Below are 14,902 nucleotides of genomic sequence, written 5' to 3' on the forward strand. Positions count from 1 at the left end.
TTTTTTGCAAGAAATTAATACTTCTATCCAGGAAGGATGCATTAAATTGATGACAGCAAAGGCATTTAAAATTTTACAAATATTTATATTTCAAATAAATTATGTCCAGTTGAACTTTTTATTCATCAAAGAATCCTGAAAAAAAAGTTTCCAGAAAAATGTTGTATAGCACAATGTTATTAAGCATCGATAATACAAATAAATTATTCTTGATCAACAAATCAGCATAATTAGAATGACGGATCATGTGACACTGGAGACACAAATCAGCTTTGCCACCAAATGAATAAATTACATTTTAAATACACAGAACAGAATTGTTAATAAAATAGAATTTAGATTATAAAGATCATTTTATAATAATAATAAAAACTAATGAGGCTATTTTATTTGTATCCTTTCCTCTGAAGCAAAACCTTATCTCACTTTAAGGATTATATCAGGTGTGGACCATCGTTAATCAGAAACTTAAACGCACACACGAACACATTACTTTTAAATAGGTCACTTTTGGCTGCAAGGCAGCACCTAAATGGGCTTGCTCTACGGATTGATCTTTCTGATGATTTGCACACACAAAAAACACACCCACGTGACAGAAATTTTACCGGTATCACGTGACTTTCTTTGGCAGCTTGCCCATGGTGTATCGGGGACCCTGCTGTAGAAAGATGCTGCTGTGTCTGTTAATGTTAACAGTTAGACAAAGACGATAAAGAAAGGACACGACAAGGTAAGCATATGTTTGTGTTTTTATCTTTACGCTTAAAGAATAGGAATAAGAAGGACCGAACAGGTTATGTTAAATCAGCAAAAACAACTGTCCGTTTTAATTCCATTTTACTTATTTCTTCCAAACAGCCGAGTTGATTGTTTTCAAAATGTTCATTGCAAAGAAGTGTGCAAATAGAAGAATGTGCGTTAAAATGACGCAGTGGTCATGTCTCATATTCTGCTGCCCGACGTTTAGAAAAACAGGATGTCGCGTCTCATCTCATCTCGATTACAAAATGCTTTACATGTTTTCAAGTCATTCATAATGACAGATACTTACTGAACAAGTAATGTATAAGAGCTTTATTAATTATCGAATCACTCCAAAATCTTACTCAGTTAACCTACAGACGCGTTTTAAACACGCTGATAGGGTTGTTTTGTTGAACAGCTGATATGCTTGAGGGGATAAACTCACTTTAAGGTCTCGTAATGCAGTTTCAGAAACTTATGTTTTTTTTATATATTTCTTTATTTTGTGTGTCAGCTTAAGACGTGTAATATCGTATGGTAGAAAGCCTGTTCTTTCTTTTATTTAACGCGATACTTATTATGTGCGTCTTGTTGTAACAAAGAGGGTTGCCAAATATGAACTTGTTTTGATCGCAGGGTGCCAAGTTGTTGTTGTTGTTGTTTTTAAGTGTATTTTAAAAATGAGCTTCTGTATGTCCTGCCAAAATGAGCAATTTCTTAAGTATAGTGCAAGTTAATGAAAATAAATTATGTGTAAATACAACAAATAAAAAAGACTAATAACAAACAACTTTAAATGAGTTATTATCATGGACCTAGACATGAATGACAATGAGACTGTAAGTGATAGACGTACAGTACAGTCAGTTTACTGAGTGTTTATTATTAAAGTGTTTATAAAAATAACATTTATAGCCTACTTCCATTTTAAATATTCACATGTGATTGTGCGGGTTTAGGGTTAAACATATTATCTTGTGCTTATCAGTCTGTATGGAACAGATAAGTGCACATTAAGAGGAAAACATCAAGAGCATCAATCAAAAGCAAGACAGGTTCCCACAGCAAGCCCTAGGCTCATTCAAAGTCAAATCTAAAATAATGTCATTGAGTTTCCAAGGCAATGACTGTGGACTACCCTTTACTACTGTAAACTGATGTGTCATGAGTGCAGATGTGTTTGTGCATTTTCCACTTCTGGGAACCATCTTTGAGGATGGGAAACAAGCCTCAGGGAAGGAAAACTCTCTGGGGAGAATTTGGGAAAAATTTAATCAGTGCTTGTTTATCAATTGTACGCTGGTTTATTACGTATTATTAAAAATGATATGCCCTCGGTTTGATAGGCAAGCAAGGGTGGACCGTTGCTTTTCCAACACACTTAGGGTAATGGTCGTTTTACAAGGATAAATGTTGTGAAAGTAAGTGAGTGGTTCAAGCCAAATAGTCAGAGGAATGTGCTATCAGCTCTCCACAGTAGCAGAGGTGACAGCAACATGTTGTGCTTAATCATTTATAGAGGGTCAAAAAACAGCAAGCCAGGACTAAACGTGTGAATTTTTTTTTTTTACTCATTTAGAAACCCATATAGACCCTGATTGAACACATGATTAAAGTTGCATGTTAACATGCACATGTTAATTTTTCAGATTCTGTTTGGGAGACCGATTGTGAAATGTTACTTTGACCGAAGAAATACTTTCTTGTTGACGTAATCCCAGTGATGCAATCTTCACACTCGCTTTTCGTCCATTACAGCACATTTTGCATGTATGTATTATACTATGTATGCTCACAATGAGCAGTGACCTACTGACTTCACACCATCACTAGACATTGCAGGCCGGATGTGACTTTTTAATTATGTGTGGTAAATTACATTGATTACCAATGTAATTTATTCACCCTCATGTCTTCAAAACTTGTATGACTTTCTTTCTTCAGTGGAACACAAAAGAAGGTGTTTTGAAGAATGTTTCTTTGGGGAATTGTCATTGCCCATACACTGACAGTTAGTGGAGTCCAAAACAACACTGAACACCATTGCAGTGTTATTTTAGTATTACTTTTGTTTATACTATTAAAATATTTATCAAAAATAAAATAAAATTGGTTTTCATTTTTATATATTCTGTTTAATTATACATTTTGTATTTGAATGTTATTTTTTAAAAATCTTTATCTTTATTTCAGTTTTGGATTTACTTAAGTATTTTAGTATTAGTTTAGTATTAGTATATGCTTAAGGTTTTTAGTATTTACTTAAACTTATTTCAGTTAACTGTAAAGGCAACATTTCCAATATTAAGTCATTCATATTTATATTTGAACGTTTCACCTTTTATTTCAATTAAATCATTTATTTTTAATAGTTTTAACTTTTATTTAACAATAACTACACTGCCCTATTGACTTTCACTGTATGGACAGAAAAAACACTGAGACATTTAAAAAAAAAAAAACTATTGAATGTGTTCCACAGAAGAAAGAAAGTCAAGCAGGTTTGGAATGACGTGAGGGTAAGTAAATGACAGATTGTGCATTTGGTTCCCAATATAACTTTTCTGTTTTTCTGGTTTGTCTTCTCTGTCTAATTAGATAAGGCCGACGAGGGCCGCTTCCATCTCCGAGCACCAACACGTACATCTGTGGAACAGGATGGAGAACGACACCGAATCCAAACAGCTGAATGGCCAGACTGAGGGTCTTGCAACCCTTACAAAACCCAAAGAGAGCATGCAGCTCAAAAAGGAAATCTCTCTCCTGAACGGCATCAGCCTCATCGTAGGGAACATGATTGGCTCAGGCATATTTGTGTCACCAAAGGGCGTTCTCATCTACAGCGCCTCCTATGGACTGTCTCTAGTTATCTGGGCCATCGGTGGCATCTTTTCAGTGGTGGGTGCTCTCTGTTACGCCGAGTTGGGCACGACAATCACTAAATCTGGCGCCAGCTACGCCTACATCCTGGAGTCTTTTGGAGGCTTCATAGCGTTCATACGTCTGTGGACATCGCTGCTCATCATCGAACCCACGGGTCAGGCTGTTATTGCCATCACCTTTGCCAACTACTTGGTTCAGCCGCTCTTCCCCACCTGCGAGCCACCGTATTCTGCTTCTCGACTTATTGCTGCGGCCTGTATCTGTGAGTAGCGTGTACATACCGTACTGTTGCTCTGCACCCTTGTTTTTCCACATTCTTAAAATGTTTTATTGTCTTTCTCAATCCACTGTTCTTCCTTTCTCTGTTTTCTCACTCATATAGCTGATAAGCTGCTGAGACCCATTAAGGTCTAACTTTAAAAATGTCATGGGGCAGTTAATGAATAACTAGTTTTTGAGTTCATGGAGCCCATTCTTCTGTTTCTGTGGTGCCTTTCTTGCTATCTGTTTCACTTGGATACCTTCAGCAGCCTCATTAGACATGCCTCTCTAAATTAAGGAAACATTACTGTTGCCATGAATACCACCAAACTTTTACTCCGCCCCACTAATCCAGTCATGTTGTGTTAATACTTTAATTGATATCCTATAATTTGTCTTTAGGGAGTAACCATTGTTTTCATTCATTGTGCATTCAACTAAGTTTTCAGAGTAATTATGTCAGCATTCTAACATGCTTACTATTCATCATATTTCAGGCCTGCTGACCTTTATCAATGCTGCTTATGTCAAGTGGGGTACCAGGGTGCAGGATGTCTTCACTTACGCCAAAGTGCTGGCCCTCATTGTCATTATCATCACAGGGATAGTGAAACTGTGCCAAGGTAAAAAAAAAAAAAAAATCTATGTATTTGACTTTACACAATCAGTCACCTTATAAAGATTTTTTTTTGCAAATGTTTTATTTGTTTTTTTATGAGCCAGATGTTGATCTCTTGTGGGTTTTGAATCCGTTTAAATGGATAGTTCACCCCCAAAAAAGTCTTTCATACTTTTTGTTTCACCCTCATGTCCCAACCTGACTTTCTTTTTTCCCTCCTCCATTCATTCAATGGAAGTCAGTGGTAATCAAAACTGTTTGGTTACCAGCATTCTTTAAAATTATTTTGTGCTCTGCAAGGGGAAATAAAGGTATACAGGTTTGGACAATAGCGTAAATAGTAAATAAGGACAGAATTATTATTATTATTATTAATATAATATATATATAGTGAACTCAAAAATTCACCTTTATGGTTAAAATTAATTCTGGTTTTACCCATTGGCTAGTTTATTTTTTATTTTATTCAATTATTTAACAGAGACAGTTCACACTAATAAACATTTATTGTAAATGCGGTCTAAAAAGTTTTTTCAATACAGCTCTTGAAGTGTCTTTTCATTTTGTATTTGTTCTTAGGGTGACTTCAACATTCTATCCAGGGACTAGAGATAAAAATAGCCTTTTGACCAGGGCCCATATTCATAAAAGAAAATAATGCAAAGAGTAGCTCCTAGTGACAAAATTCTAAGAAAATTCATAAAAATGTGGGCGTTTAGTCTTAAAATTAACAAAAAAAATTCCTAATAAAGAAAAAAGTATTTCAAAAAACATCTTAAACTTTGAAAGAGGTCTTAAAGGTAGGGTAGCTCGGAATGATCTATAACACTTTTGTCCAAATTTATTTAAACTTTCTTTATATGTCAATACATAATTAAAATGTAAGTACTCTAAAAAGGAGAGTATAAAAATTGAGTGACTCTTGACTTTTTAATCAGCAATAAACACCTCTCATTATTTTCGTTCGGGCCGAAACAATTGATTGGCTTGAGCGACTGCCACTCTCTCTCGCTACCATGGCTACCACCACTTTCGCTACAGGATCTGCCCACGTGTGCGCACCCGTTTGATTTGAGCAGTTCAAGAGGCAAGAAACCTAGGCAAAATAATGGCAGAGAAAGAGCATTCAAAATTTACAGTGCCAGTGAATGGATGAATACAGTGTCATATATATATATATATATATATATATATATAAAACAATTAGCAATACTTGTGTGCACATATGTTGATTTTAAAGAGCCGCTAAGCACAGTACTTTTGTAATGTTTTCCACACAGGTTTTACAATGAACTTTGAGGATTCTTTCCAAGGCTCGTCTCGTGACCCAGGAAATATCGCTCTGGCATTATACTCGGCTCTTTTCTCGTACTCCGGCTGGGACACTCTTAACTTTGTCACGGAAGAGATTAAGAACCCTGAAAGGTACTTCTTTGAGATGGACTTGACCCTTTCCTGTCCCTGTTGTGAACGCGCAAGCATGTAAAAATAGGTATTGATAAGATAACACATCTGTTCATGCGTGTCTCAGGAACCTTCCCCTCGCCATTGGGATCTCCATGCCGATCGTTACGATCATCTACATCCTCACAAACGTGGCCTACTACGCTGTGCTCGACATGAGTGCTATCCTTGCCAGTGATGCTGTTGCTGTGGTGAGTTCATAGACGTCTGTGTTTTCATAATGTTAGTGGAGTCTCTAATCTAACAGCTAATATTTCCTAATTGTCCCACAGACGTTTGCAGACCGCACCCTGGGAGTGATGAGTTGGACCATCCCCATTGCGGTTGCTTTATCATGTTATGGAGGTCTTAATGCTTCCATCATTGCTGCATCTAGGTCAGTCTAAAGCTTTATTTCTAATGCCATCATCCAGAATATAACTTGTGTTCTTTCTATTTGGTCTAAAAAGAGACCAAGAGATTGTGTTGGTATTATCTGTTGAAAATGGTCCTGTACAACTGCACTGGCTTTATGGTTTAATTATTCCACTTGAACCTCTGTTTTGTTCCTCAAGTTTATTCTTAATGACTGGTGTTAACCTCCAGGAGGAGGAACAAAGCTTATTTCAGCTCCTGTGGTTTTTATAGGGAGCTACTCAATTGCTCACACCATCTGGATCTGCTTTCTGGTAATGACTATGTGGGGTGCCTGCCACTATTCCATATGTAAGATAATGGGATCTGAGGAGTGTTGAGAAATTCTGGGGAGTGTTGAGAATCTATGCAGTGCTGATGGGAATTCAAATGCTTTGAAGAACCCATTTTCAATCTTTTTGTCTGATGTTTTTTGGTTTTATGCATTTTGTTTGCATAATCAATTAAATTTCTCAGTACTTTGATTAAGTGCAGTGCAAATTCAGTATACGTTTTTAGTGTTTTTGTGGTGGTTTTGTCCAATCTGCCCCCCGCACCCCTTTTTAATGTCTGTTTTTTTCCCTTCCTTTCAGTTTTAGTTATTTTAGAACCTCAAGTTAATCTAAATTTAAAATAAGAAATGTTACCTGTGGTAACTAGCTTAAATAATGAAGTTTGTATTTTTTATGTTATAATTTAATTTTATCTGCTGCAGGTTGTTCTTCGTGGGAGCTCGAGAAGGTCAACTTCCAGATGCTTTGTCCATGATTCACGTACAGAGATTCACACCAGTTCCTGCACTGCTATTTAATGCAAGTAGAATTCAGCTACACTTTTTATTGCCAAATGCATCTTAACATTCTCTTTTTTTTCTGTGACCCTTTTTGTCTTCTTTTTTTAAGTATTAAAAATGTATATATTTTATGTATACATTTTTAATCTTTCTATTATATACTACAGTTTGTTCTTTAAATATGTGTAATTGTAGCATCTCAGTCACATTTGAGGTTTTCTGTCTCCATCTAGTGGATCAAGTAACCAAGGTTGTGCTTTCTGTCTGCAGTGTGCCATGGCTCTGATCTACCTTGCAGTGGAGGATGTTTTCCAGCTGATTAACTATTACAGCTTCAGTTACTGGTTTTTCGTTGGCCTGTCCATTGCCGGGCAGATCTATCTTCGTTGGAAAGAGCCAGACAGGCCCCGACCACTGAAGGTGAGGCAACTTAAATAACTTAAAGGGGTACTTCAGCACTGGGAAGATGAACCCGTATTTAAATTGGGTGTAGTAGAAATGTGAAATTATATTTTAATTTGGTGCTTTTTAGACTGAGAAAAGACAACAATTCCCAGAATGCTTCGCTGCCCTACAAGGCCACTCAGAATTTAATATTAACCTTTGTCATTAGACACACAATTTAGTATTGTATGTTACGGGGTCTTTCATATTGTTACTGTACTAGCATCTTGTGTTATCTAGACAATGCTGTCTCTCTAAGAAACTTTTAATTTAAAGCTGCAGTCCGTAACTTTTTGCACTGTAGTGGTAAATAAATAGAACTGCATGTATCTTGCGGAAGAACATTGTAGCCAGAGCTACTTCTCTCTGTTTATGTCTATGGCGGATCACGCAGCGACTGTGCTCCTCCGCAGCGGTACCTACCAGTCTGGCCTGAAATAGTCCCAATATAAATACTTATTATAAGTGTACCATAATGATTAAGGGTAAGACAAAAACACGGTTTGGAAAATGGATTCATGTTGCACATTCTCATTATATAATATTTGTAAATCTTGAACACAAAAAAAGTTACGGACAGCAGCTTTAATCGGAAATTGTTTAAACAGTCAATAAGTAGATAAAATCGCTACTTACTGCTTGCAGGAGTACAGTTGTAATTGCCACTTTCTTCAGTTTAAGACTCTGAGCGAAGTTTGCTTGAAATGGGCCGAACAAACGAACGATCTTGAATTAAACTGTTGTGGTATCCAATTTTTTTATATCAGCATTCCGTTTATCTTGTGAACTGATAACGCATCAGGGCGTGAACAAATATAGAGCTGAGTATCGTCAGCATAACAATGGGGGGAAAAAAAGGAGAAATCAGGTGCAGTTTAAAAAGTCACATGAATGTAAATTAAAATGTTGTCTTCCTCTTTTCTCTTTCATGTTTGTGTGTGATCAGCTGAGTCTGGTGTATCCTATCATCTTCTGCATGTGTGTTGTGTTCCTGGTGGCTGTGCCACTTTATTCTGACACACTCAACTCACTCATTGGAATTGCTATTGCCCTCTCTGGAGTTCCTGTTTACTTCCTGGGTATCTATCTTCCAGAGTCTAAGCGCCCACCTATCATCACTAAACTACTAAGTAAGTACCATAGCTTTTAGCACTAAAACTTTTAATTTGTAATTTAATTGCATGGATTTACAGCCAGAATGATAGTGGCACTAATTGTATTCAAAGTCGGCATGAAACGGAAGTTGCGATAATCTTGTCTTCCTATTGTAAAGTGTATTCTAGTGAAACAGCTTCTGCGATTATTCCTGTGATCTCATGTAATGCTGCATCCCAGTTTGTCTACTTATACTACATTTACATTTACATTTACATTTAATCATTTAGCAGACGCTTTTATCCAAAGCTACTTACAAAAAAGGGGAGAGTAATAGAAGCAACGGAACAGACAAGGCCAAAAACCTGTAAGAGCTGTAAGAAATCTCAATTAATTAGCACAATACACAACAATTTTTTTTTTTTTTTTTTTAAAGACAGACATCTACAACAAAAACTCACGTCCGCAAAGTGCCGAACACTGGATTTTGATAGCTAAGATAGCTATGACCTAAAAGTATGTACTCTTTTAGTGAAGAAAAAGCACGTACATTTGAGGTGAAATATAATTTGGACAACACTGAATAAATATCTTTTCGTCAGGTTAAATACTGATAATTGATCACTCAAGCCCCTTAATCTAAACCTCTCTACTTAACCATCAGACTCGCATATCCATCATGTTTGTAGTTTTTTAACACTTTATCTGCATTTGTAGTTCTAATCGAATCTTTGTCCAGCTCGTAATGAGTTGTGGTCAATATCAGCTGTTAGATTCTGCATTAGATTGTGCAATTCTAACCTGGAAATAGTAGACCAACCGGTTATCTTTGTAATACTCTTTTCATCATACTACAATTTGGTATGTACTAATTCTATTTTCGAATACTATTTAGGACAGGTAGTATACGAATTGGGATGCAGCGTAAGTGACAGTTTGTCCCTGTCACAGAGGGAGGGGAAGTTATTTTGATTAAATTAGGGCACATACATAAAAAAATGATGTACACAGATAAATCATTTATAATAAATATACAAATATTATTGATTTGTCAATTTGGATTTCATGGGGACTTTAATGTGTGTCTCCCTTGCGCAGGTGCCATCACCCGTTTCACCCAGTTCACATGCTTTTGTGTGCTCACTGAGATGGACACGGCTGATTAGAACACTAGCACCCCTCAAACCCACTGGTTCAGGAAGAGGAAACCAATATCTGGACATAAGGGAAAAAGATCTTCCACGCTTTTTAATGACACAGATGCACTCCTAATGTCACTGCGTTTGGATACTTCTTTTTCTTTGTTGTTAGGTGTGTTAAGGTCACGGTGCACTGCGACATTTGGAATACGACCTTATGAACCATATGGCATGAAAATGAAGGCCATTTTAAAGGTTTATAATGGAACCAGCACGCTCATGTTGCAAACACCATCTGTATTCCTCTCAGATAAATGAGGACGTGATCAGGATGCAGTGGTTTGTGTGCCATTATGAACATGGCCAAGAATGATTATTTATGTGTTTATGTAACACTTTTTTTCTCCCCTTTATTTATTTTTAAAAACATGCTTTTATTTTAAAAGTCTTTACAATTTGTCAATTAATTTATACACATTTTTAAGCAAAAGATTTTTTTATCTTCCTCTTCGTGATTTACTTTTGCACGAATGTCATTTCTTTATAGTATTTGGAGTGTTTTGGGTGTTGCCAGAGGTCAGTCCTGTATAAATGCCCAGATGCCTTAACAGTTTTTTTTTTAGGGAAAAGGTGATTGTAAACAGCTGAACGTTCAAATCTGCTGCTATGCTGCTGTACATGTAACGAAGCATCACTTACACTTGTGGAAGAGGCTAGGTAAGAATAAAGATGAAGTGTACATCAAATGTGCTGGAAACATTTGTCGACTCAATCTTGTAAGTACTTTGGTTCTAAGTTTGGATCTTTATTATCTGTATACTCATTCTGTTCACTTCAGATTCCAGATTTAAACTGGCTGAAAACACAATTTTCAATTAATATCCTCCATTTACAATACTAAGTGTCATGAATAATGTTCTTGAATCATTCAGTTTGTGTAAAAAATTTAAATGTCCATCAGCCAAACAAGCAATAAATTGTTTTTTATTTGTGAAAATCCCAACTCAGGATGTCAGAAGTGCTTTAAGCAGGTCATTCTAATAAATGTTTACCTTGTAGCATGTTACGCACTGAACAGCTTTCAAACTATTTTTATTTTCCTTAAATGTACAAGTATTCAAGTCTATTAATTTATTTCAAAGAATATCAATAAAACTTTTCTACCACATATAAACTGTTTAAATAAATGATTAATGAGATTTTCAGTTTAATTCTGAAGTCTTTATTTTTTTTATACACATCTACATATTTACAGGTATTTTGTTTTTCACCCCTTTGGAGACGGCGAAACGTACAAACACTACACACATAACTGACAACACAAAGCACCCCACACTTACACAAACTCAAAATGTCACCATTTTCTCCCCATACTATCTTCACATCAAACAATCGCAAAATATTGCAAATAGTAAATCACTCATCTCACTAACGCGCAATTCAAAGCAACCCACACAAGTACACACACATGGGCTACCACACACATTCACTTTTGACAGAAGAACATACAGCTTCACTCAACACACGTCAGTAAAAATGGCCTCTCTCATGCTTGTTACAACACACAGAGGCTCTCAGTCAGAATCGTTATACTCTCGTTCCTCCTCGTCATCGCCCTCCTCTTTGTCTTTGTCCAACTCCTGCATCATTTCTTGCCGGTAGCATTCCCAGCTCCTCCTGCTGTACGAGTGCTCTTCACTCCAGAAACCTGTACCAAAAAAATACATTCAATATTTTATGATATACCATTTGATTAAGCACTCGAAGCCTTTTTCTTTTTTTTAAATATCATGTCACAATATCCAGGGCTAGATGAGAGTTTAAAAAAAAAAAAGATTCAGAAATAAAGCAAATATAACTGCTTTGGTGTATGACCTCCATATCGCTCCTCTGCATCACTGTCACCCTCACTGCTCTCATCTGGGTATTCATTTCTCCAGTTGGCTTCAGCGTTCTCATCATCTTCATCTTCATACACCTCTTCCTCCCAGGCCACTTCATCAGGAACCTGTGTATTTAGAGAGAGAGCGAGAGAGAGAGAAAAAAGAAACACGAGTTTCTTGAGTTTGTGCACAGATAAAATACACCTAACCAGGGTTATTTTTAAACAAGACAAATTAAAGCTATATATATATATATATATATATATATATATATATATATATATATATATATATATATATATATATATATATATATATATATATATATATATATATATATATACACACACATACATACACATTTAGGATTTAAACAATATATATGATAGATAGATAGATAGATAGATAGATAGATATAAAGAAAGACAGCAACTTACCAGCTCTCCCTCTTGTGTGTAGGGTCTGACAGACAGAATGTCTTGGATCCAGCCTGGTGTGGTCGTCTCTTGGTAGTACAAGTCATACACATAATCGTCCTCTTTCTCTCGATGTTCAATCCCAAATCCATCTCCCGACACACTCAGCTTCTCACGAATCATCTTCATAGAGTTACACAGGATTGTCTCCGGGTCAGACACAACAGTCTGAGGAAAAATACAATTTAAATTTTTTGTCATTTTGTTAAGAGGATAAAAAGTCAGCTTATGACAATTACTTTTGTAGGCCAGTCTTAATTAATGGACTTAAAAGAAATTGATTGTACAAGTAAACAGCCAAAACATACATTCAATGAGGTTTAAGAAGTCGTTACAGCTGTTAGCAGTTAGTTCTCCCAAAAATGTTTATTGTGTCATTAATTACTTATATCAAAATAAAAGCTAAAATAGACTAAACCACTCAATTCATATGGATTAGTTTTACAATCTCTTTATAAATGTTTTAAAGGATCAAAGTAGTTGCATGGGATGTACAGACGATGAGTACAGAACTGGATCAGATTTTTAAAAAAATCTTAATTTGTGTTCCTAAGATTAACAAAAATAATACAGGTTTGGAACATGACGGTGAGTAAATAATGACAACTTTCATTTTTGTGTGAAAGTTGGCTGAAAAAAAGGTCAGACTAAGGCTGGATACTAGTAGAATGTTGTTATTATTATTAATAATATAAGATTAGCAATACATATTAATAAGAACAACCTTTAACTTTTTGATGATTTTACCATTGTTAAATGTTGAAAATAGCAATATAAATAGTGTTCAAACTTCTAAAATGAACAATAATAATATATTAAGAAGAATGAGGGCTTCTTAAAGTACATTTGTTTGCGGTTTTGTAATTTTCTCTCTATTAACAGAAACTGATGTATAAAATGTTTTGTCTTACCTTGCCAGGCACCTTGACATCCTCATCCTCATGCACAATATCAAACACTTGAACGTCTCCCAAAGACATGCTGTCACTGTTCTCTGTTTGGCTGTCGTTGTTCTCCTCTTCTCCACTTGCAGGTGTAGGCTCTGTTGGCAGTCCGGCCCGGTGGCTGGACAGGATCCGGTACCGTTCCTCTCGCCTGGTGCTCCATTTGACACTGCGAAGATCACCAATGATCCTCTGAGTGCTTCCTTGTGATGGCCGCAAGGCATGATGGGCCAGACGAGGCCGTGCCAGAGCCTCGCGGACATGTGGTTGTACCGGAGCATCCTATAAAAATAAAGAGTGTATTGTGTATATATATATATATATTATATTATATATATATATATATATATATATATATATATATATATATATATAGCCAGATATTGAAACTGACAAGAATCTATTATGACTATATAGATTTAACCACAGAAATTTCATATTTATCTACCAATCCATCTATTGTGTACAATGAGTAATAAGTATAAACGTGTAATTTTACCATTTCAAACACCGTTGCATCCTTTTTTAAAGCACATTTTTCATTTTATTAGGGAAACCGAAATTATACTGTACAAAAACATTCAGGAGAACATTAAAGAGTATCTACACAAACCTCACATGTAACAAACAAGGTAAAAACAAACTAATGATGATTTTTTTTTTTGACAAGCGCATTGACTTGTGCGCTGGCAAGTCATGACGTCGTTACGTCATCAATGACCACCGAAAACAATACAATCTCACAGACCACTAGAGTTCGTTTCTCCTAACGGCAAAGCAGTTGCCATTTATTCATTACCTGTGACACCACGGTGGCTACTAGTTTGAACACAGAGTTCTCAATCTTAGGCTCCTGTGGTTCTGGTTCACTTTCATCGCTGGGTTGAGTTGCCGTGGCCTCCGGACGGATCCGCTTACAGGCCAGGAGCAGCGCGTCCGCTGGATCAGTACCTCTCTTCCTCTTCACCCGCAGAATGGTCGTGCTCGGGTCCATTTCGGTAAAGACACGTCTGTTGTGTCGCCACAGAGAGATTTCAGATGGCAGACAAACAAATACACGAGCTAGCCAGTGACAACAACAACCTGCGCTACAGCCTTTCTTTCTTCCTTTTCACTCGTTTTTTCTCCTTTGGCGGTTTTCTCTTTAATGGCCATGAAATTGAGGAACAGTAGCGCCACGCTGCGGCGTGGAGTTTCTTAAACGTCCCCATATTGTTGCAATTAAGCGCCTGCAGAGGTCGCGGTTTAATTGGGTTTAATTAAAGGTTGGCGAAAAGCGTCCGCAGGAAAATCCTTGGATAGGCTACTGTTTTTGTTTATTATGGACCATGGATTTTTTTTTAAAACAACTTAACATATTCCCCTGTAGTATTTTTCAATTAGGACTTTTTTACCCGTAGGAACATACTTTAATTAAACCAATATTTTAAATGCCTAGCCTATAGGCCTATTATAAATGCATCATAATATAGTAATAACATTGGACGAAATATGACATTCATTTTAAGATTTTTGATATAGCCTACATGATACACATTAGGCCTATTTGTTTTTGTTTGTGTGTGTAGGTTTGTGCGACTTCCCAAAAGTGAAAAATGTAGGTAGGCCTAATTACCTTCACATTAAATATCAAAAATTCACACCGAGAGGTTATGCATAACCTACTAAAATTCAATTGGCTGATCAAGGCCATGACCAAATCTTTATTAAAAAGACTTTAATAAACATAGCTTAAATACCTATTCAACCTGTAATTGTGTA

General features: G+C 36.2%; 2 protein-coding genes across 2 annotated transcripts; one reads left to right on the forward strand and one right to left on the reverse strand.

Annotated features, from left to right (window-relative positions):
• Positions 1–515: 515 nt before the first annotated feature.
• On the forward strand, positions 516–11,037 carry slc7a6 (solute carrier family 7 member 6). Its single transcript, XM_067442653.1, has 10 exons — positions 516–733; positions 3,346–3,892; positions 4,389–4,514; positions 5,791–5,935; positions 6,042–6,165; positions 6,247–6,350; positions 7,083–7,179; positions 7,431–7,580; positions 8,551–8,734; positions 9,798–11,037. Exons 2-10 carry the CDS (start codon positions 3,406–3,408, stop codon positions 9,863–9,865), a joined length of 1,485 nt encoding a protein of 494 aa, XP_067298754.1. The 5' UTR covers positions 516–733; positions 3,346–3,405; the 3' UTR covers positions 9,866–11,037.
• slc7a6os (solute carrier family 7 member 6 opposite strand) lies at positions 11,038–14,294 on the reverse strand. The gene is made up of 5 exons (XM_067442662.1): positions 13,941–14,294; positions 13,109–13,423; positions 12,159–12,365; positions 11,714–11,846; positions 11,038–11,546 (listed from the first exon to the last, which is right to left on the reverse strand). Exons 1-5 carry the CDS (start codon positions 14,133–14,135, stop codon positions 11,413–11,415), a joined length of 984 nt encoding a protein of 327 aa, XP_067298763.1. The 5' UTR covers positions 14,136–14,294; the 3' UTR covers positions 11,038–11,412.
• Positions 14,295–14,902: the final 608 nt, after the last annotated feature.

This window comes from Pseudorasbora parva, chromosome 1 (assembly GCF_024679245.1).
Source record: "Pseudorasbora parva isolate DD20220531a chromosome 1, ASM2467924v1, whole genome shotgun sequence".
In the NCBI taxonomy this organism is placed as follows: domain Eukaryota; kingdom Metazoa; phylum Chordata; class Actinopteri; order Cypriniformes; family Gobionidae; genus Pseudorasbora; species Pseudorasbora parva.

What these genes read in the sequence shown, in the direction of transcription:
- slc7a6 (XM_067442653.1), top strand. Translation starts at nt 3,406, where the DNA reads ATGGAGAACGACACCGAATCCAAACAGCTGAATGGCCAGACTGAGGGT. An exon ending in TTCCTGCACTGCTATTTAAT is followed by an intron (nt 7,180 to 7,430) that starts GCAAGTAGAATT and finishes TTCTGTCTGCAG; the next exon opens with TGTGCCATGGCTCTGATCTA. An exon ending in TATCATCACTAAACTACTAA is followed by an intron (nt 8,735 to 9,797) that starts GTAAGTACCATA and finishes TCCCTTGCGCAG; the next exon opens with GTGCCATCACCCGTTTCACC.
- slc7a6os (XM_067442662.1), bottom strand. Translation starts at nt 14,135, where the DNA reads ATGGACCCGAGCACGACCATTCTGCGGGTGAAGAGGAAGAGAGGTACT. An exon ending in TAGCCACCGTGGTGTCACAG is followed by an intron (nt 13,424 to 13,940) that starts GTAATGAATAAA and finishes TTATTTTTATAG; the next exon opens with GATGCTCCGGTACAACCACA. An exon ending in ATGTCAAGGTGCCTGGCAAG is followed by an intron (nt 12,366 to 13,108) that starts GTAAGACAAAAC and finishes ATTTTTCCTCAG; the next exon opens with ACTGTTGTGTCTGACCCGGA.